Here is a 22,833-nt window from a genome sequence, read left to right on the forward strand (position 1 = left end):
TCGAGTAGTGACGTCAAGGCAAAAGTTCTCAAATATATACATTTATTTATCTTAAGCTTACTCTGTACTATTATTTTTGGTACAGTTAGAAATTAAAGTTAAAATCTTAAAGAATGATAAAAAATTTGCCATATTAATAAATTATAATAAAATGCTTAACATAAAAAATATTTTTTAATGCATTGAAATCAGGTTTTAAATGCTTTCTTTTGTATTAAACATTCTTATTATTAAAATATAAATATGTTTTCATATATCATATATTTAAAAAATAAACTATAGTGCACTTGTATAATAATTTTAAAAAATCAATAAGCGCAAACTTTCAACATTTTCTAACGTCTTTCGTGTGCCAAAAAAACATCATTTTGTTTTAAATTATATGTCAAAAAAATATGACACACTCGTGATAAGAAAAACAATTTACTTACAAAAATTCACTTATCTTCAGAAAAAGTATACATAAATTGTGTATGTAGTTCTTTAATGTCTTTAGGAAAAGTATACGTTAAGTGTACAGGTGAATCTTAACTATCAAAGAGATTTTTGACTACTCGCTGTATAAAGAGCAATTGCCACAGGAGACAGAGCGTTTGACTTTTCTCACTCCATAATTTTTTTTACAGAACAGCGCGACGATCATACGTTTTGTCTTCTTTATTAGAAATTGATACTCTTAGAAGTTATAAAAATAAAAATGACTATTGAGTAAGAGACTATTGAGACCCATACTGAGTAAGAATTAATATTATTCATTGAATATGTAAAACATTTTTGCTCTTTGCACTTAACATCTTACTTAAAGAAGATAATGAAAATTACGTTATTGAAAGGAAAGTATTCAGTTGTACCACCACCTGACTATCAAATAAAGTTGTTTACTTTATACTATATATAATTCTCTATATTATATAGATGATATAATAAGGAAATTTAGAATAATTAGATATTTCAAAGTTGCATATTTCAGAAAAGAGAACGCCACAAAATTCAAAGTGTGTATTACTGAGGAATATATCCCTATCATATAAAATAAAGACGAAAATGATTCGTGACATGTAAGTTAACTTATTTTATTCTTTTTTTTCGATTTTTTTTTTCTTTCAATTATAAATCTTTTTTAAATTTTCATTCATGTTTCTATATTTTTATTGAAATCTTACTTTTTTCAATTATTTTTATTTATAAACATTTACCAAAATTGCATTTTTATGTATAAAAAATTTGAATTTTGGAACGTTTTTTTCTCATTCCTGTAAAGTTGTAATTTTATGCCTTTATGTGATGAAAGTCTCGATATAAAATAATATAAATTCATAATAATTTTTTATGTCAAATTTTAGTTTTTATAAATTTCTCTTTAAAAATTGATAAAAATAAATTACATAAAAATATTTATTTTAACCAAATAGGTTCAATTAAGTTTAAGTAAGAACGTATTAGTAGAAAAACTACAAAAAGATGATCTAAATTTTTCTAATTAAAATTAAGTACATTTAATCAGAGCTGCAGCTATAATAGTTCATTATTGCAGTGCTTCAAAAACAGATTCATTATTTAGTTTAAATAGTTATTAGCTTTTATATAATGTTAATGTAGTAAAGTTCTGACTATATTCTGACATATACTGTCAACAGAAAATATACCACTAAAGAGAAAATCTATAATATATATAAATTATAGATTTTTAATTCAGTGATATATTGACAGTGTATATCAAAACATGGCAATCACATTAAATTCTGATAGTACTATTTTAACTTCTTTAATTGCTATTGGTTTTAGTTTCACAATTTTATCTATAATTCATAGAAAATTCTCCTTTAATAGAATAATTCTTTAGGTTAAGTTTAGCCGTAATCATTACTTTTTCTTTATGATCTGCTTCAAATATACTTTCCCATTTTCTAACTTTTATTTTTTTTTCGATTTTTTTTTTCTTTCAATTATAAATCTTTCTTAAATTTTCATTCATGTTTCTACATTTTTATTGAAATCTTACCTTTTTCAATTATTTTTATTTTAAATTATTATTGTTATAGTTTTCTATTTGTATTATATTAGTAATATTATTACTTTTTTTTGGACTTCTCTATTTCATTTCTAATTTCTATTCTATTAATTTCATCTTCATATCGGTGCTTATTACCCTTTTTCTCACTCTTGTTGCATTCTTTTTTTCTATTGATATAACTATTTTTGTTCTTTCTTTATTCCCTTTTTTTAAACTTTAAAAATTTTTTTCTTTTTCTCATTGTTACTTAGTTGAGCTTTTTTGTAACTTTCCATAAATAACTGATTTTATAACTCTATATTACCTTCAGAATTTTCATATTTCTTTCGTGCACTTTATTTTTCATTGATATCAAATATGTTTTTTTCAACAGAACTTTTTATTTTTCCACTCCTTTCCAACTTTTAAATATTACATTCTTTTTTTTATTCCATTTAGTTAAAGAATAATTCTATTCTTTGCGTTAATATTTAGTGTACTTACCAATATTTTTCACGTTATCTTTAATCTCGTTTTTCTCATTTACTATGTTTTGTTCTTCCAAACCCACTGTTTAAGACTCATTGCTTCTCTTTTTCCTTTTCCTAGTAGTTTTTAAAGAAAATTAGCATAAAAGTTCGTAGGATAAGAGGTCCGACTGTAAAACCTTTTAGAAATTACTCAAGATAATATTATATGCAAAATAATATGCCAAAATAATTTGATTGATACACTAATGTAAACATTATCAACATTAATCAACATTTCTTTCTAGAAAGCAAACATTTATACACGACTATTTAATATGATTGTCATAAATTTCTTAAAAAGTATGTGTTATATTAAAAAAAGTTTTCAGACAAAAAAACAAAATAAAGTGATATTTATTTGATAACGAGTGAAGTCAAGATGAATTTAAAATTTTAAAATAAGAACCTTTATATTTTATTAAGAATTCTGATCTCTTATGTCGAGACATTATCAAGATGATATGATTAAATTCTTTTTAGAATTTTCCGTATTATGAGTCATAAAAGTTATAGTACTGTCAGCATTAGCATTACTTAAGATTATTAGATTGAATTTATATATATGTATATATGCGCGCGCGCGCGCGCGCGCGCGCGTGTGTGTGTGTATGTGTGTGTGTGTGTGTGTGTGTGTGTGTATGTGTGTGTGTGTGTGTGTGCGCGCGTGTGCGTACGTGTGTGTAGTATATAGAAATTAAGACTTTTGTTTGTCACTTTCACAGTATTTGACTTTAAATTCTCTCGTATATGATTTTAAATTAATTAAAAAAGTTCTTAATGGAAGAGTTTAATCATATCATTTTAAAAATATCGATATAAGTTATAAGATTTGTAATAAAAAAAGGATTATTTGAAAATTTTAAGTTGACTGACTCAATTTTGATTCTTTCACTTAAAATCAAATAAGCATCATTCTCACATTCTGTTAAAATTCTTTAACGTTTAAAACTTTTTTGATTCAATGCATATTTTTTTTTGATATTTGCAATGACTATGTTAAATAATTTACTCTGCATATTTTTTTCTTATTTCTATCCATAAAATATACTGACATAGCTTGGGACAGTTTATATAAATATATATGTCATATCTCTCTCTCTCTCTCTCTCACATACATGTATACATACATTTATACACATACATACACGCACATACCCACACACATATACACACAGTTATATTATAGATTTAAAAACAATTAATTTACTGCTGTAGAATTTGGTAAAGATATAGATATGGAATTTCCAGGAATTGGAACTCCACAGGTATATATATTTTCAAGAAACTTCCATAAATCTTCTCCACTGGCATTACTGGTCAAAGATGCAATATGATTTAACAACCTATGATGCAAATACAGTTTAATATTTTGATTCTGAACACATTTGAGCATTTAATTAATTAATATTTTTACTAACTTGTAAAATGTTTCATGCCATGGAAGTGCACTTAAGATCACTAAAGCTGTTTCTGTTTTAGGATCGTGACGACAAAAACCAAAAGTCCATTTTGAATCTATACTAGTAAGAACAAATGAAAAATGTTGCACCAACAAACTGAAATGATATAATATATAATATATAATAGAAAAATGTTATAATAAAAATATACAAATTTAACCATATATATACTACACTTGATATTTCAACATACTTTTCAAATTCACAAGGATATGTAAATTTAGGAACAGATTTAAGTATCTCTTCATCTGAAAAGGAGTTAGGATATTTCTGGAGTATCCAAGCTGGCTTTTCTCCTACTGGTGCAGCTATCTCACAGAAGCATTCAAACAGTTGTTTGACATTTTCTCTGAAGAAAATATTACAAAAACTAATATTTATGTAATTAAATTCCAAGTAAAGTAAAATTGTAAACTTTGCAGTTATTATGATTATACTTATAGCACACTACTCTTATACACATATAAAAAATGTATATATTGTTAAAACAGAAATATTCTATAAAACTATTCGAGTGGAATCTGAGGGCAGAAATGCTTTCATTGCACTTCACTAAAAAAAATTGATGGTTCTGTACACAGAGGAAAAATGATAAAAGAAACTTACCTTAATCGAGATCCCATGATAACAGATGAAAAAAAAATAAGTACTTCGTATGAACTTGATGTTTATACGTCATGGTATTACATGATAGTGATGATATTCCATTCGTATATAAACTTAAAAATGTTGCAGCCACATGTCGAAACTTAGTCGCTTTCACTTACTAGTTGTCACACGTTTGTGGATTTTATCTTTTTTTACTTCCTAAAGATAAGTAGCCTCAAAAAGCGATAATAAATCACTAGCACTAGGAGATAAAATCTGTGAGTGGACAACTGTGTATCTTTATCAAAGAGTAACTCTTTGATCTTTATCATGAGTTTTATTGAAATTAGATTGAATCAGAATAAACATACGTCATGTAGAAATGCACTTAGGATTCATCAGGATCCATTTCCATTGTTCAACTATTGCAATACATGAGATGCGTTGGTGTAAGGATACAAGGTGTAACATTGCGCATAATGACGGCAGCAGAATGGAATTAGCCAATCAAAATTCGGTCCAAAATGCATCCGCGCAATTCAAATATATAATTAAAATTTGTAAATCTTATGGAAATATCAAAAATAAAATTAATAATAAATAATAATAATTAATAATAAAACTCAATAAAGTCTGTTATCTACTTTTTCTCATTAAATATAAACATAAAATAAGCATATTACTTTTACAACCATATTACTTTTCAGCATTTTGGGCCAATTCCTAATTGGTGAAGAGAGCGGCCATTACTTTGGACGACTGCGCATCCTCAGCTCCGTAAAGTTAGCCGAACCACTTTGATTTTTTTATAATTAAAATTAATTAATCGTTTGGAAATTGTTTGGAGATGATTGGAAGTTTAATTAAAACGTTTGGAGGTTCATCGTTTTTTTTTTAATTAAATAATTAAAATTTCGATGTAAAGCTAGCCGAACATTTTTATTTTTCGTCCAATTGAGTTAAACAAGAGTTTATTCGATGCAGAATCGTTAAGTGGTCACGAATAAATTCTTTACAATGTTTAGAGGTCCATAGTTTATCCGAAAAATGAAAAAAATCATGTGCGGTAAAATTTCAAATTCTTTTAAGGCTGATTCACACTTTGGCAGAAAAGCAGGTAAATGTGAAGATGAGCGGTCCTTCTCACCGATTTTATTGAAAATTTTTTTAGTAATAGATTTTAGCTCGAAACGAACGAATTTGGCAGAAAAAATCGTCGCTTTGCCACGCGAAGCGAGATATAAATTTTTTAAGATGATCACTTTTGAGGCTATGAAACCTGTCATTCGGGCGACGTATAGTGACTTTATTCGCCGACGAAGCGGTGGGAGGAACCTTCGACATTGACAACCTGAAGAGTCACACACACATATCGGCGCGCCTAGTATCAAATAACAGTGGGAGGCTTCTTTGTGCCGCGCGCTCCTGCCGGGCGCCAATTGGCTGATCTCTTATAATTAATATCTCATTAACTATTGCGAAAATTGCAAAATGGTAGATAATTTTTTTACTCAGTTTAACCTATTCTACCTGCACGTAACGGGTGGTTCACGAATTATGGGACACCCTGTATATCAGCCATGCGCACATCGCACAATATTCCTTGCTAGAGCGAGACACGAAGTATCGTCCGCACCGTAATGTTGACTACAGTTCCTCGACTTCCGTTAGCAATATAGTAGTATTACATATATGCAGACTTCTATATAATACTAAACTGCTAACTCCTTATGTATAAGGCAGCTCTAATTTTATATACAAACAAGTATGTATGACATCTCTTTCTGCGCATGCGCTGTGAAGGCGCGTCTTGCACGCATGTATATACATATTAAGTATGATAAACAAGCTTATATAAAAGATATAAAATAATTGCACATTTGTATCTTATAATTTAATATTTATATTTCTTACTTTTTTTACTAACACGACACGTGTTCTGACAAGAATTAGAGACCGAAAGCAGGTTAGAAGTACATGTACTGATCATAAAGGCGTCGGCACATGTCAGCGCATGCGCAGAAAGGGTCACCTTAGCGTTAATAGTATCTCCTCAAACGCGCTCTTAGTACATAAAATCACAGACTTCTATACTATAACTGTGTTCACTCCCCTCGCCTAAACTGGGATTTTAGACTATCCCTATTATTCCTATATTCGTGGTTAAAATCTGGGAAACAAATAGAGGAGTTACCTCGCCCCTCCACAGGTTTCAAAACACAGACTTCTATACTATAACTAGACCGCTAACTTCCTTATATATTAGACCTAAAAAGTGACCCCGAAAAATATGTACAACATTAGTAGAATAGAGAAAAGGAGAGGATAGATATATAATATAGCTACTACAGAAAACTCGTGTGCGAGTGACATTGCTTTAAATTCAACCAATCAGCGTGACTGTCATCCTACTAATGATGACGCATACACATAAGTTTTGTACATACTTTTCGGTGTATGTATTTTGCCGGAGTTAGCAGTCTAGTTATATATAGAAGTCTGTGGTTTCAAACCATCAATGATACATTTCATCCTTATATTACTATATCCATGGTTCCTACAGTCTTTTCCGGGTCCCCATTCTAGTCTGTTTCTTTTGCTTTAGGCATCTTCGGGAAATTGGTTAGAGATTGGTTACTAAACGGCGATAGTTTCATGTCATATGTGGAGAAATTGCTGCCACTTGCTGCCAATTAACTTGTTGACGACACTTAATACAGCGAAATACAAGTAACCAGAATAATAGTGTGCAAAAATCAGCCGGAAAGAAAGAGAGAAGCAGACAATTTTGAGGAATGTGAAAGCTTGTGTATTTTTTGCGCAACAAAAAAAAAACATTCGTCAAACTGATTGCGACCACATCATCTGACCTTGATAAAAATACGATATAATCATGTCCCTATTGTGCCTGTTATTCGTCTCTTCTGACAACAACTGTTTTTTCTCTTCACTTGCCAGTTCAATTTTAATTGGCCTTGATGATTTGTCAGTTACACTAGATATAATAAATTTGTAAAAAGATTCACTGATTTTTAAGCCACGAAAATTATGATTCTCTTTATGATTGCATAATAAATGCATTTGCTACCTAGTCACAGCGATAAATCCATGGAACGAATAAGTTTCACCAAATTGTATGATGTAACATATGTCATTGATTTGAGAAATGATGTCTTCTGTATAAAGAACAATTTAATATAAAAGAAGTGGAAAGAATCTTAAAAACTTATATACTTTTGGTTTATATTTTCTGTGTGACAATGAAATTGTTAAAATGATATGGATTAGTTAAGAAAAATTTTGGTGGACCATGTATACTACTACAAGTATGGAATCTTGACAAAAAGGGGACATATTTTTTTAACGAACAATGGCTTGTGATGCTCTTATTTGGGGGCTATTGTTTGTAGGATGCAGTGTGCAGATATTATGGGCTATATCTGAAGATGATCCATTAGAATACATGAGCAAGGAAGAAAGAGAAACTTTAAAGTTTGTATTATATATGCGATATAATTAATTAAACTTCTGAATCAATCTTTTGATAATTATGCTATTATATTTTACAGAGAAGAAGCAAGGGATATGTTTTATCATGCATACAATGCCTATATGGTAAATAATATTTGACAATCTTTTTTAATTTTTTATTTGTATTAATATTATTTAAGAAAAAAAATGTGTCATGTAATTTATAAATAAATTGAAAGAATAGCACTGAAGCATATTAAATATAGCATATTAAAGAAGTAATTATAAAAATTCAATTAAAAGGAGAAAGTAGTTATAAAAATTAAATTAAAAAAAGGAATTAGTATAAACAATTAATATTTTTTACTGTTTGTGTTAGAAGAAAAACCACTATTTTAACATAATTTATATAAATTTAACAAAAAAATATTTTCTGTAATCTTTATATAAGGACAATGCATATCCTGCTGATGAGTTGATGCCATTAAGCTGTAAAGGGCGATATAGAGGTTCGGAACCAAACAGGGGTGATATAGATTCTACATTGGGAAAGTAAGAACTAAATATACATAAAATTATATGAAATGAATTATATTTTGATAATAGTTATGTATTTTGTTGATTATTTTTTATCAAGAACAGTATTCCAAACAAAAATATTGATAGGTTGGCTGTAAATATATTCATATCAAGATTAGAAAAATTACTTTATAAAAGTAATTTATTGCTGTTATTTGTTACCAATTTTAAAAAATAATTTATTACATAAGTAGTGATCAGTTCTAATTTCTATTCCTTTTTTAAACATTAATACAAGAATAAGTTAAATATAAACTAATAAGTTAAATACTCAAAATTTACATTTTAAATACTATTTTATATTAAAATATAGAACAATATAATTTTTTAATTACAAGTAAAATTGCTAAGTTAAAACTTTGAGATCTTGAATAGAAATATATTTTTAAAATATTCATTATAATCCTTATCAAAAGTATCTTTTAAACGAATATATTATCAGACAGATAAAAAAATATCTAAAACTAGACAACTGAAAACAATATATTAAAAAAATACAAACTTAAAAATAAATTTGAAACTAAATTTGAAATTTAATCACTTTTGAATGTATTCGAGATTTATATATAATAGTATATATAATATTCAAGATTTATATAATAAGATACACTTAAATATTGATTTAAGTCATTTTATTTTATTCTGTCATAAAATCTATTGCAAGTTCTAAGTAATTCTAGTATGTAAAATTCTTTCTCTCTTTCATTCTTGTTTTAATTATAATTTTTGAGAATTTACAAAAAATACTTTTTTTTTTTTTAAAAAGCTAAGCATATGCAAAAATATTTAAATTTTTATATGCAGCAAATAAAATTAAAAAAAAACTGAAATAATTAAAAAATTAATGTTCAAAAACAAGTATATAGTTAATATAACTGGTAAAGTAATTATACATTAGTTTGTAACTTTAAATTTGTGTGAAACAATATAATATGTTTTTCAAACTATAGGTTGTATAAAATGTGCTTTATATATGTATATATGTAGTTATATATATATATATATATATATATGAATTAAAAAAGAATTTTAAATCATATTTAATGTTATAAATTAATAACATATAATCAATTACTTGAGAAGTTATATTGACATTATACTTGTTTTTAAATACATTTATTAATTTTTTAATTATTTAATAATATTTATTTTTACAATTATTTATTATTTATACAAATTGGAAATTTAGTCGAATTTTTATTTTATGTACTTGATATACATATACTTTTTCTATAAAAAGTTTTTTTTAAAATATATTTTAGGCATATATGTATATAATCATAATTTATTCTAATTTATGTTTTATTATTATAGTTTTTCACTTACTTTGGTGGATACACTAGATACATTAGTGGTAAGTTCAGTAACAAATAACAAATTGTGTTATAAATACTAATTCCACTTACATATATAAATATTTTATATATATTAGATATTGGGAGATTTAGAAGAATTTGAGAATGCAGTCAAACTTGTTACTAGAGATGTAAGCTTTGATACAGATATTATTGTTTCGCTGTTTGAAACAAATATTAGAATGCTCGGGTAAGTAAAATCTATGTTATAATCAAAGCATTTACTTATATGTATTTAATATTGTATATATACACAAATATATATTTGATTGTAAATTATTTAATTTTTATATTAAATATAAATGTTTATCTTTTTAAGAGGTCTTCTGAGTGGTCACATATTAGCTGAATATCTACAACAGAGAGCTGATATAATGCCATGGTATAGAGGAGAACTTTTGGACTTAGCTAAAGATTTAGGATATAGATTTTTACCTGCATTTAACACAAGTACTGGAATACCTTATGGCAGAGTAAGTTTGTATATAATACAATATATATAGTTGAGTATTAACATTTGTGTTTTCTTAACTAATAGAAATGTGATAAAAATTCAGGTAAAAGTTATTTTGCTTAAAGATGATAGAGAGAAATCTAAATTAAAAATATTTTATTTAGTTTTTTGATAGATTATTGTAAAATTCATTTTAGTTTCTTAAAATAAAGCAATAATTGTACTGTGCTTAAAAAAATATGATTTTGTATAAAAATATCCAATTAGGAAAAGGTGATTATTCCCACGTGAAAAAAAAGACTAAAAAATATAATAAAATATATTTAATATATATCATAATTATATTTGAATTCAATATAATTTTAGCTGTTTACATTATGTAACGTATGTTTGTTTAATAATGATAATTATTGGGCATTGGATAAAATTGTCACATTTTTTAACCTAACCTAATGTTTCTTCTACATATGTTTAATTATATTTTTACAGAGGATTTGTTCATTATTATCATTACAAGATGAATTACTAATTTAGTTTTTTAATTATGTTTAGATCAATTTTAAATTTAAAAATATAAACAAATTAAAATCTACAAATAAAAATCCATAAAATTGCATTTATATTTTTTATGTTATTAGATATAATACAAGGGGGTGGGCACTTCAAGGTGGGACACGCTGTGCGCGCGCGCGCGTGTGTGTGTGCGTGCGTGCGTGTGTGTGTGTGTGTGTGTGTGTGTGTGTGCGCGCGCGCGCGCGCGCCTGTATGCGTGTGTGGTGTGTGGATAGGTGGGTGCGGGTGCGTGTGTGCATGCGTGCATGCGTGTGTGGGTGTGAGTGTGTGTGTACAGTGTGTCCCATTTTAATTCCTCCAGTCGAATATCTCAAAAACCAAGTCCGGGAGAGAAAAATGTTTCAGGCAAAAGTTATTTGATTTCGAGGGGGCCATAAGATGGTACCATTGATCTGACCTTGAAGAGTCATTTGAAGGTCACATAAAAGTCCTGTTTAATTTTTTAAATGGGACACACTATATATTATTGCATATTTTTGTAGCTTATCTCGAGAGCTTTCCAAAACATAATAAAATATTTTTCAAATACTTTTCGAGTTATAAGGCTTCAAAGTTGCAGTATTTTGACATAAAATACAAGATATCTCGTAAAATATTCATTTTTCAATTATCTTACCCTAATACTTTTATGTACATAATAATGAGACGAATCAATTAGTGTAAAGAAAATACATAGTTATCTTTAAGAAAAAAATCTGAATTTGCAACTAGCAGTTACACATTTTTACTTTAACATGATTATGTGTTTTAATTACACCAATTGAGATTCGTCTCATTATTCTGTGCATAAAAGTATATATATATACACGCTGTATTTATATATATTGTAATGTTAATATGTTAGTATAAAATAGATATATTTTTCCATTTAAAAAGACACAAGTAATTTCAAAGTAAATAATATAACATTTTATAATAAATTTTTACATAGACACTTGTAAATAAAGTTTTGCATAAAGATTTCTTTTTTGAATAAAAGTCTGTTAATCAAAAAAAAAATTAAAATAATTTTACTAAGTAATACAAATACAAAAACAATTAGGTAATAAAGAGTTGACGCGGATGTAGGGCGTGAAATAATTTCAACCAATTATTTTTAAAATATATAATTTATTAATAATCCAAATGTTTCGGACTCCTTTCGAGCCTTCTTTAGTGATTTAAAAACTATAAAATGATAGAAAGCATATAAAATAAAAATAAGATAAAAATGCTATAAACTGATAATTTATCAATATACCTACATATATATTAAGATGCAAATTATGCATCTCCATCGATCTCCACACACGTCCAATATAAGAAGCCTAAAAGGGGCATAATGTAAGGAGTGATGCATTAACAAACAAATCACATTTAAAACTATCAACTAGTTAAATGTAAATTAATTAAACTGAGGCAACTCACTCAGACGGAGAACAAGAGGGACAGGACGAACAATTAACATATGACTGATGGAATTTAATCGCTAATTGAAATAAACATTCAATATCCAATGTCATGAGAACATATTTAATAGCACACATATTTGATTCTAATAGTCAAAAACATGTACGAAAACAATATCATATCTTAAATAAACTGTCAATAATTGGTAAACATACTTCATTTAATTTAACGGTATTGTTCTGGAGATTTAAGGCATTTTTTGGCATTTTATGTGAATCATAATAGATACCAATCTTTTCCCCAAGAACGGTCCCTCGTTTAAGATAATTTTATATCAGAATTTTATATCATTTAGTGGTAATTAAATACATTATATATTTGATGTGAATAAGTATTGTAATATTTTCTAAAAATATTTCCAGGTAAATTTAAAACATGGTATGAAAGGAGTTCCTATGGAAGTATCAAAAGAAACATGTACTGCTTGTGCAGGTAGTATGATATTAGAAATGGCTGCTTTATCTCGATTAACGGGTGAACCAATATTTGAGGTAAAAAAATTCTAGATGTGAAGTAATATGTACCAGAAGCATTTACTACAATAATATAATAAAATATTACATGTATTAGTAATATCTAATTAATATATTAAATAATAAAATTATTCCTGTAGGAAAAAGCGCAGAAAGCTATGGATGTTTTGTGGCGAATGAGACATCGTGGTACAGACTTAATGGGATCAGTACTGAATGTAAACTCTGGGGACTGGGTACGAAGAGATTCTGGTGTCGGTGCTGGCATAGATTCTTATTACGAATACTGTCTTAAGGCATACATTTTACTTGGTAATTCTACATATATATTCGTATACTTTTACGTCTATCTAGTTAAATTACCATAAATATATATTCTGTATGTTTATGCAGGCGATGAAAAATATTTAGGGCGTTTCAACAAACACTACCAGGCTGTAATGAAGTATGTTAGTCAAGGACCTATGTTGTTAGATGTGCATATGCACAGACCAAACACCAACTCTAAAAATTTTATGGATGCTTTATTGGCATTTTGGCCAGGTCTGCAGGTATATGTTATTAATTTTTATATTTAAAAAAACATTTATTTGACACTTATTTATTTAAATTTTATTTTACTTTTCTATAGGTTCTTAAAGGTGATATCAAACCTGCTGTAGAAACACATGAAATGCTATACCAAGTTATGCAAAGACACAACTTTATACCAGAAGCATTTACTACTGATTTCCAGGTATATTATTTAGACATATATACATATTATAATTAATAAAATATGTAGATTTATAAAATATATGAAATTTATAATTTTTATATAATGTGTTGTGTATATATCATAGATATATTAAATATAGATAGAGCTTTGTGCGATCTTTGCTCTAGATCCGTGATGCCAAGGTAATTAGATAAATAGATAATATTTTTCCCCCGTCGCACATGCGCATTCGTATATTTCTCTTGATAGACGTAGATTATTGGTTATTTCTTCTGTCATCCGGCATTTAAAGAACTACGCGATTGTATATTGCACATGCGCGACAGGGGAAAACGTCTCCTCTTGTTCCTTATCTTGGTACCGGCAGGTAAACAAAGCTCTATCTATATTTAATATATCTGGTATATATACACACACATGCACACACACATAAACACGCACGCGCGCGCACGCACACACGCGCGCACGCACGCATGCACGCACGCACGCACAGGATGCCCATGACCATCCGTACCACCCTTTTATTTTGGGAACAGCGTTTTAGAGAAATATGTTTTAGACAAAAATTACATGGTTTCGAGGGATACATAAGACAATGTCATTGGTTTGACCTTGAATTTTCTCATTTGAAGGTCATGTGAAGGTCACGTCGATTTTTTTTAATGGAACACCCTATATATTATTGCATATTCTTGTAGCTTATCTCGAGAGCTTTTCGAAACACAATAATAAAATGTTTTTTCATTAAATATTTTTCGATTTATGAGACTTGAAAGTTTCAACATTTTGTTTCAAAACACAAAATATCTTGTAAAACATTCAGTTTTTGGCAAACTTAATACTTTTACTGTCTCATTATTCTGTGCATAAAAGTATTAGAGTAAGATAATCGAGAAATTAATATTTTACGAGATATCTTGTATTTTATGTCAAAATACTGCAACTTTGAAGCTTTATAACTCGAAAAATACTTAATGAAAAAATATTTTATTATAGTGTTTTGGAAAGCTCTTGAGATAAGAATATACAAGAATATGCAATAATACACACACACGCACACGCACGCACACCCCCCCCCCCACACACACACACACACACACAGGGTGGACCATTTTAATCCATCCAGTCGAATATCTCGAAAACCAAGCCCGGAAGAAAAAAATGTTTCAGACAAAAATTGTATGGTTTCGAGGGGGCCATAAGATGGTACCATTGGTTTGACCTTGAAAAGTCATTTGAAGATCATGTAAAGGTCGCATTGATTTTTTTAAATGGAACACCCTATATATTATTACATATTCTTGTAGCTTATCTCGAGAACTTTCCGAAACACTGTAATAAAATATTTTTTCATTAAATATTTTTCGAGTTATAAAGCTTCAAAGTTGCAGTATTTTGACATAAAATACTGCAACTTTGAAGCTTTATAACTCGAAAAATATTTAATGAAAAAATATTTTATGTCAAAATACTGCAACTTTGAAGATCATGTAAAGGTCGCATTGATTTTTTTAAATGGAACACCCTATATATTATTACATATTCTTGTAGCTTATCTCGAGAACTTTCCGAAACACTGTAATAAAATATTTTTTCATTAAATATTTTTCGAGTTATAAAGCTTCAAAGTTGCAGTATTTTGACATAAAATACTGCAACTTTGAAGCTTTATAACTCGAAAAATATTTAATGAAAAAATATTTTATGTCAAAATACTGCAACTTTGAAGATCATGTAAAGGTCGCATTGATTTTTTTAAATGGAACACCCTATATATTATTACATATTCTTGTAGCTTATCTCGAGAACTTTCCGAAACACTGTAATAAAATATTTTTTCATTAAATATTTTTCGAGTTATAAAGCTTCAAAGTTGCAGTATTTTATGTCAAAATACTGCAACTTTGAAGCTTTATAACTCGAAAAATATTTAATGAAAAAATATTTTATGTCAAAATACTGCAACTTTGAAGCTTTATAACTCGAAAAATATTTAATGAAAAAATATTTTATTACAGTGTTTCGGAAAGTTCTCGAGATAAGCTACAAGAATATGTAATAATATATAGGGTGTTCCATTTAAAAAAATCAATGCGACCTTTATATGATCTTCAAATGAAAATTCAAGGTCAAACCAAAAGTTGCATGGTTTCGAGAGATACATAAGATGGTGTCATTGATTTGACCTTGAATTTTTATTTAAAGGTCATGTGAAGGTTACGTCGATTTTTTTAAATGGTACCATCTTATTATGGCCCCCTCGAAACCGTACAACTTTTATCTGAAACATTTTTCTTTAAAATGCTGTTTTCAAAATAAAAGGATGATATGGGTGGTCATGGACACCCTGCATATATATATATATATATATAATTATAATAATATTCGGAAAAATAGGTACATTGGGGACATCATCCGCTGAGACCAGAATTTTTAGAGTCAACATACTTCTTATATCGTGCCACAGGCGATCATTATTATTTAGGAGTCGGACGTAAAGTACTCAAAAGTTTGCAAACATATGCAAGAGTACCATGTGGTTATGCAGCTGTATCAGATGTTAGAACTAACAAACATGATGATACAATGGATAGCTTTGTATTGTCCGAGACATTTAAATATTTATTTTTACTATTTGCGGAACCAGGAGAATTAGTTTTAGACTTGGATGAATTTATTTTTACTACTGAAGGTCATTTACTGCCACTCACACTTGCTTCCATAAGAACGAATATTTCATCTGTAAGTGTATTATAAAATATAATTAAAATACAAGTGATCGATATTGTTAAATTTTACATTTTTAATTATATAAGCAGGATTTCGAACGAGATATCATGTATGTGGATGAATTTGATCGTACTTGCCCAAATAGCTTACATTTATTTCCTGCATCAGTAAGGCAACCTTTGAGAAATATGGTCGAGGATGTTTGCCCGAGACGATCGATTAAACGACGATTAAGCGCATCACAATTTCAAGTTTGTTTAAATGATATATTCACATACTTATTAGCAAAGAATATCTAGAAATTTATCTTTCTTTTTTCTGTAGGCAAATAACTTGGAACATTTGAAAATATTGAGTGATATGGGAATAACGACTCTAACATTAGCAGATGGGCGGATTCAGCTTTTACATACATTTTCTAATGTAACTTATTTTTTTAATTACATAATAATTTAAATATAAAAATTTTGTTTAATATTTTATTACTATCTATATTATCATATAATATATCTATATTATCATATAATATTTTATTATTATCTATCATTACATGATCGATTATAATACATTTGTTTAAATAGGCAAAAACAACGCAAGATTCAGAAGAAGGACTACTATTCATGCAAGAAATGGTCGAACTTAGTAAAATGCAAATGCAACAACCAGAAACTAAACCACAAACAGTAATGTTCATGAGACCCAATACAGATCCAGTGGAAAAAGTTACACTATTAGCTGGGCCAGCACAATTCGGACCTGAATTACAGAATTTCGATAAGATTACTGGAAAAGTAATGCTCTCATATCCACCTGCAGCTTGCACTGATCTGCAAAACACGGACAAATTGGCAGGCAAAATAGTGATCGTAAATCGCGGAAACTGCATGTTCATAGAAAAAGTATATATTTTTGAACGTAAAACGTTTTCCCAATCAGTTTTCTATCTCGATTTTATATTTTTTTATGCGTGATTTTAGGCACGCAGAATTCAAAAAGCCGGTGCACTCGCTGGAATAGTGTTGGATAATATTGCCGGTTCGAGCGCGGCAACATCACCCATGTTTGCAATGTCCGGCGATGGAAAGGAGATAGATGACGTTACAATACCTGTTGTATTTCTTTTTTTTACAGAAGCAGCTGAGTTGATGAAGGCTATTAATGCAGCAAATGGCGATCTTACTGTCACGCTTGGTAATAATAATTGAATATATACTAGACACAAAGTGAAATATATACATACATATAAGTTTTGTCCTATTTCTCAGGCATTATTTTGTAAAAATATTTTACCACGATTTTTAACACTTTGATCAATTTAGAATCGATTCCTCTTTAGAAAACATATTGAGAAACATCAGCCAAATTATAAATAAGTCAAAAAGAAGAGACTTCTCAAATTAAATTTCAGGGAACTGGATAATCAAGCTATATTTTTTAACTCATTTTAGATACTTTATTTTATTACAATTATAAAGATATGTATATAAAGCTCAGAACTGAAAAGTTGTGATAAATGATAATTTAGTTAAAGATAAATTTTATATTTTTTTGTAAAGAATAAAATAACTTCAAAAAAATGTGTTTTTAAAAATCTGAATGCTATTTTTCACTATAGATACATTTCAGCCAATGTAGAATCGATTTTTCTTCAGTAAGATAATATTTATACTATGAAAGATATTAAAAGATATAGAGTTTTTTTTAAATAATTGAAAAATAAAAATATGTAAAGAATTTTTAAGTAAATTACTTTAAAATAAACGTATGTGTGATAGAATTACTTTTTTAAGTTAATTTTAAATAAACTTTAATAAGATTCTAATTTAGAGATTACACACATATTACAAATTATATATTGAAAATTTCAAAATATGAAAAATTGTGATAAATGACATTCTTAATATTAAAAAAAAATGCCTTTCAAGCGAATGTAAAAATTACGATTAAAAAGACATTCAATGATTTTAAAAAAACAAAATATATTAAGACAAATGTTTTTCTTTTTAGTTGCGGATTTTTTCATTCATTAAAAATTTCTTGTTTTCTTATTTTTCTGTACACTATTTATATGTGAATATTTTCTATGAATATACTGTATGTATTTTGAAAATTTTATGGGATTTTTTTCGTTTATAATTTTTAAATTTCTACTATATTAAATACTTCGTTTAAGTAATTAAAAAGCAATAAATTCTGTTATAAAGTAAGCATTTTAAGTTATCTAAATTTAAATTCTGTAATTTTGCTTTTGTTTTAAAATATAATTTGCGAGCAGATTTTTATTTTTAATTTATTTTTAACTACTAATTCGAAAACTAACGATATTTTTGTTAAAAAACATTAATTTAAGGATGCATATGTGTATGTGTATATGTATGTGTGCACTAAAAGAATCTGCAATTAATAAGAAATATCTGACTTATTATAGTCTGAGTATACTGGAAAATACTAATTTATATAGTATACAGTATACATACATATGTACACACACACACGCACGCAAGCGCACATACACATACACATACACATACACATACACATACACATACACATACACATACACATACACACACACACACACAGGGTGCTCAAAATAAAGTATTGGCGAATTTTTATCTCCAAAAATATTATTTTGAAAGAAAAAAGAAAAATGTAATTTCGAGAGAAACATGATGCCATTAATTTCACCTTGGATGTATGTGTTAAGGTCATATAGAAATGAATTTTTTTTTAAATGAAATTACTTTAATTTCTTTATATAAACCAATTCCTCGCAATAGTCGCTGAGTAAAAAAAGTTATAAGGGTATGATGACCAAAAATTAAAATTAGTTTACAAGATATTTCATACTTTAATTTGACATAATTTTAATTATGAAATATCTAAAACTGTTCATTTTTTGAAAAATTCATTTATCCTGCCTCAATTCCTAACAGCACACTTGTTCAAAAGATGTTTATAAGAGATCCACAGGATAATAAAATATGTTTTAATATTTTATAGATCTCTTATAAACATCTTTTGAACATGTCTGCTGTTAGGGATATTTTTTATGCACAGACTAATGAGATGAATCAATTGGTGTAAAAAACACAATGTTGTCTTTAAGAAAAAATATGTAACTGCTCGTTACAAATCAAATTACATATTTTTTTCTTTAAGACAATATGTTTTTTTTACATCAATTGACTCTTCTCATTATTCTGTACCAAATATTGAACCAAGCTAATCGAAAAAGGATATTTTACGAGATATTTTATAGTTTATGCATCTCATTAACTCAATTTAATTTTTGGTCATTATATCCTTATAACTTTTTATGCAGAATATTGCAAGAAATTAATCAATTTATAAAATAAAGTCAAGGCAGTTCCATTTAAAAAACTAAGATTGATCTCCATATAAGTTTGTCACATATAGCCAAAGTCAAATTAATATGCCTACTTTTTTCCCCTTTCGAAAACCACTTTTATCTAAAAATCTTTTTTCTTAAATTCATGGATTATAATATATTCTAGTGGATTGATTAAAATGAGCCATCCTATATGTACACACAGATACACCCGCACGCACACAAATGTGTTTTACTATCGTATATGTTTCACACATGATTATAGGGATATATTCTTCAAAAGAAGAAATTCAACTTAAAGCACCTACTGATTTATCACTATTTGAACGTCTAAAAGGGTCATTAAAATCATTTCTCAGTCGACATGTGACTCCACAGGTCTGTTACTTTCTTTGAAGTTTGATATGAGATTTATTTTATATTTTATATGAAATTTAATTATTTTTTACATTTTATATTTTAAATTATAAAAAATTATGGATATATTTTTTTATAGGCGACTATTGGATCCAGTTTGGATATAACGGTTCCTGTAATTGAATCACAAGAAGATCAAGAAGATGCAGTTGATTTTCATTATTTTCATGCAGAAATTATCAAAGATTCGCTTGGTGGTGAGGTCAGAATTACTGCCGCGTCTGAAGCTACAATTATCATCTTAAGACCAGTTTCTACACAAATAGAAATTTTATGGCATCAGTTGAAGGAAGTGTTTGTTAATCAGATATTCCTTAATAGAAAACAAAATAAAGGTATAAGAATCAGGAGTTTTATTTTAGAGAGCTATTACAATTGGGTGAACAAAGCGCGTGGAGTGCTTACGAAAACGTCGCTGTCTTACAAAGTTCGATGGTTCTTAAGTGAACTGTTAGTAGTTGCACCAAATTCATCTATTAAAAAAATGGGGCAACTATTAGAATTAAATAAGCAAAAGTTATTGAAACAATATTTACTTACAAATATGGATACTATGATATTGAATTTAAAAACGGTAGCAACAAAATTGAAGAGTATAAAATCAGTAAGACCCAAAATGCAACAATTATTAAAAATTTCAGAGTCTGGTATTACACAAGTTGAAAATTATTCATTCTTGCGTCATTTATTAGTTAAGTTGTTCGACGAAGAAGATGAAATTATTAATCAACATATTGTTCTTTTGGATCATATTCATGCAGAAGTGCATACTATATATCAAGAAATATTAATTGATGGAGTACAAAGGCATCTGGAGAAATTAGGAGAAGAAGATAATTCATATTATGATATATTAATTGCTGATCTACAAAAGAATTTAAAAAATGTAGATAAAGAAGAAAATTTACTTGGAAAAATTAAAGAGAGTGATTTGGCAGTCGCAGAATTTATAAATGATAGTAATGGAGGTAAAGGAGAAATTGAAGCTAAAAACATAAACATTTTAAAGAAAGATAAGAAGTCAAGCACTGAGAAAATAGAGGATTTCGAATATTTCATACTGACAGAAATAGAAAAAGCTGTAAAATATTCTGAGCAAAATATCTTAGAAAAGTATGAAGATGTAAATAGTGAATCGAAAAGTGCTGTTATACAAGATAAGAAAAATAAGGATGTTGTTAAATCTGATGATATTATTCTGCATTTCTCTAAAAATCAAAGTGAAGGCAATGATAGAAAAAGTACAGTTCAAAGTTTACATCAGGAAAAAATAGACTTACAAACAACAAAAACAGTAAATATGAAATTTGACAAAGTAACTATCAAGAAAAAACAAGAGAAAAAATCTTCTACAGACTCTATATCCGATACTAACAAATACCATGTTTCTGAGATATCTACAACTGTAGATACCAATGTAGGTACAGCTTTTTCCAATAAAAGACATATTTTATTGCAGGGAATACAGAAAGACATTAATAACATGCAACATTCTTATAAAACTATTTTAAAAAAAAAATCATTTAATAAGAAAGATATTACGAATAAAATTATATTTACTAATCCATTGGAAGAGTTTAAAAAACTTATATCAATTACCAACGAACAGAAAGTATTTCAAAAAAAGCTGCAGATTTCAGATACACGATATAATACTATAAAACTAAGTGAATTGAAATATGGAAAAAAATATATGAGTAAAAGCAAAAATGAGGAAACTAAACCAAAATTATATATAGCTAAACATATCGATGACGAATTATAACAATAGCTTTTAAGATTTAGGTTAAATTATAGTTATTATATAAATGAGAATTAATTTCCAATGGTCAAAAGAGCTATCTGCATAAGGCTGCATTGCAAATGATATTTTTGCACTGTGATTTATGTGTGTGTGCAATAAATTTTAATTGATTTCTATATATACAAGATAATCTAGAAAAATTTCAATTATTCGATAAAAAAAAAGATAAAATTGTCAGATTATAACAATGCTATAACTTCATAGAGGAAATCTGTAGATTTTAGATTAATGCTTATAAGAAAATCTATTTCTATTTGTTATTTAGAGGATGGCGGTGATATTACGATAGAATGCATAATATATACTATGAACATAACGTATGTAAATGTGTGTGTGTTGTGCGTGTGTATGTTGTGTACGCGCGCGCGTGATCCACATGTGTTAAAGTGGTTGTGAAGGCATATTCTGAATAGATAGTTAACTGATATATGTACATTTCGTGTATTATAGTGTAATCTTTTACATGCATTCTTACTAAAATGTGATAGTAGATTCTTTTTTTTCCATGAAAACAGAATGAAAATGATTTGTGTCTTGATGAATCTATTCTATGATTTATATTATATAATTGTATTATAAGATTGTGTGTGTATATTAAGAATTTAAAAAAAGAGAATATTACTTAAATATTCCTTGTAAGTGTATAAAATGATAACATCACAAATCAGAACAGATACAATAATTTCTTTCTATTAATATTTTGTATAATTTCATTTAAAGATGTGCCATGAATATTGATATGTTTATGCAGTTTAAGATAACATTAAGTGTAAAACCAAAAACGCTCAAACACAGTTTTCAATTTGTTGTAAAGACTTTAATGTTAATCTTCTTTGGTTTTAATATAATGTTAAAAATCCATTTACAAAATGGTATTTTATAACAAG

General features: G+C 27.6%; 2 protein-coding genes across 9 annotated transcripts in view; one reads left to right on the forward strand and one right to left on the reverse strand.

The window, feature by feature from the left end:
- LOC140675560 (DENN domain-containing protein 1A) overlaps positions 1 to 5,029 on the reverse strand; it is a 68,872-nt gene extending 63,843 nt beyond the window's left edge. Inside the window, exons 1-4 of one of the 6 annotated variants that reach the window (XM_072910145.1) lie at positions 4,590 to 5,029; positions 4,177 to 4,332; positions 3,942 to 4,079; positions 3,731 to 3,866 (exon numbers count right to left, since the gene is read on the reverse strand). In XM_072910145.1, the coding sequence (XP_072766246.1) occupies positions 3,731 to 3,866; positions 3,942 to 4,079; positions 4,177 to 4,332; positions 4,590 to 4,606 (447 nt within the window). In that variant the 5' untranslated portion in view covers positions 4,607 to 5,029. The other 5 variants (XM_072910151.1, XM_072910149.1, XM_072910147.1 and 2 more) reach the window with 5 other exon arrangements.
- Positions 5,030 to 7,115: 2,086 nt separating this feature from the next.
- Positions 7,116 to 22,610, forward strand: Edem2 (ER degradation enhancer, mannosidase alpha-like 2). Of its 3 annotated transcripts, none has more exons than XM_072910107.1 (17): positions 7,116 to 8,063; positions 8,141 to 8,186; positions 8,494 to 8,594; positions 9,936 to 9,975; positions 10,054 to 10,166; positions 10,296 to 10,449; positions 12,815 to 12,943; positions 13,066 to 13,237; positions 13,319 to 13,476; positions 13,557 to 13,661; positions 16,041 to 16,385; positions 16,460 to 16,624; positions 16,698 to 16,796; positions 16,955 to 17,272; positions 17,351 to 17,564; positions 19,991 to 20,103; positions 20,222 to 22,610. In XM_072910107.1, the coding sequence occupies exons 1-17, from the start codon at positions 7,942 to 7,944 to the stop codon at positions 21,905 to 21,907; spliced, it is 4,080 nt and encodes a 1,359-aa protein (XP_072766208.1). In that variant the 5' UTR covers positions 7,116 to 7,941; the 3' UTR covers positions 21,908 to 22,610. The 3 variants fall into 3 exon arrangements, with proteins under 3 accessions (XP_072766208.1, XP_072766209.1, XP_072766210.1); XM_072910108.1 differs by having other exon boundaries at positions 7,117 to 8,063; positions 16,463 to 16,624; XM_072910109.1 differs by lacking the exons at positions 19,991 to 20,103; positions 20,222 to 22,610 and adding an exon at positions 17,710 to 17,861 and having other exon boundaries at positions 7,118 to 8,063.
- Positions 22,611 to 22,833: the final 223 nt, after the last annotated feature.

The sequence above is a fragment of the Anoplolepis gracilipes genome, unplaced genomic scaffold, assembly GCF_047496725.1.
Source record: "Anoplolepis gracilipes unplaced genomic scaffold, ASM4749672v1 Contig19, whole genome shotgun sequence".
Taxonomy (NCBI): Eukaryota; Metazoa; Arthropoda; class Insecta; order Hymenoptera; family Formicidae; genus Anoplolepis; species Anoplolepis gracilipes.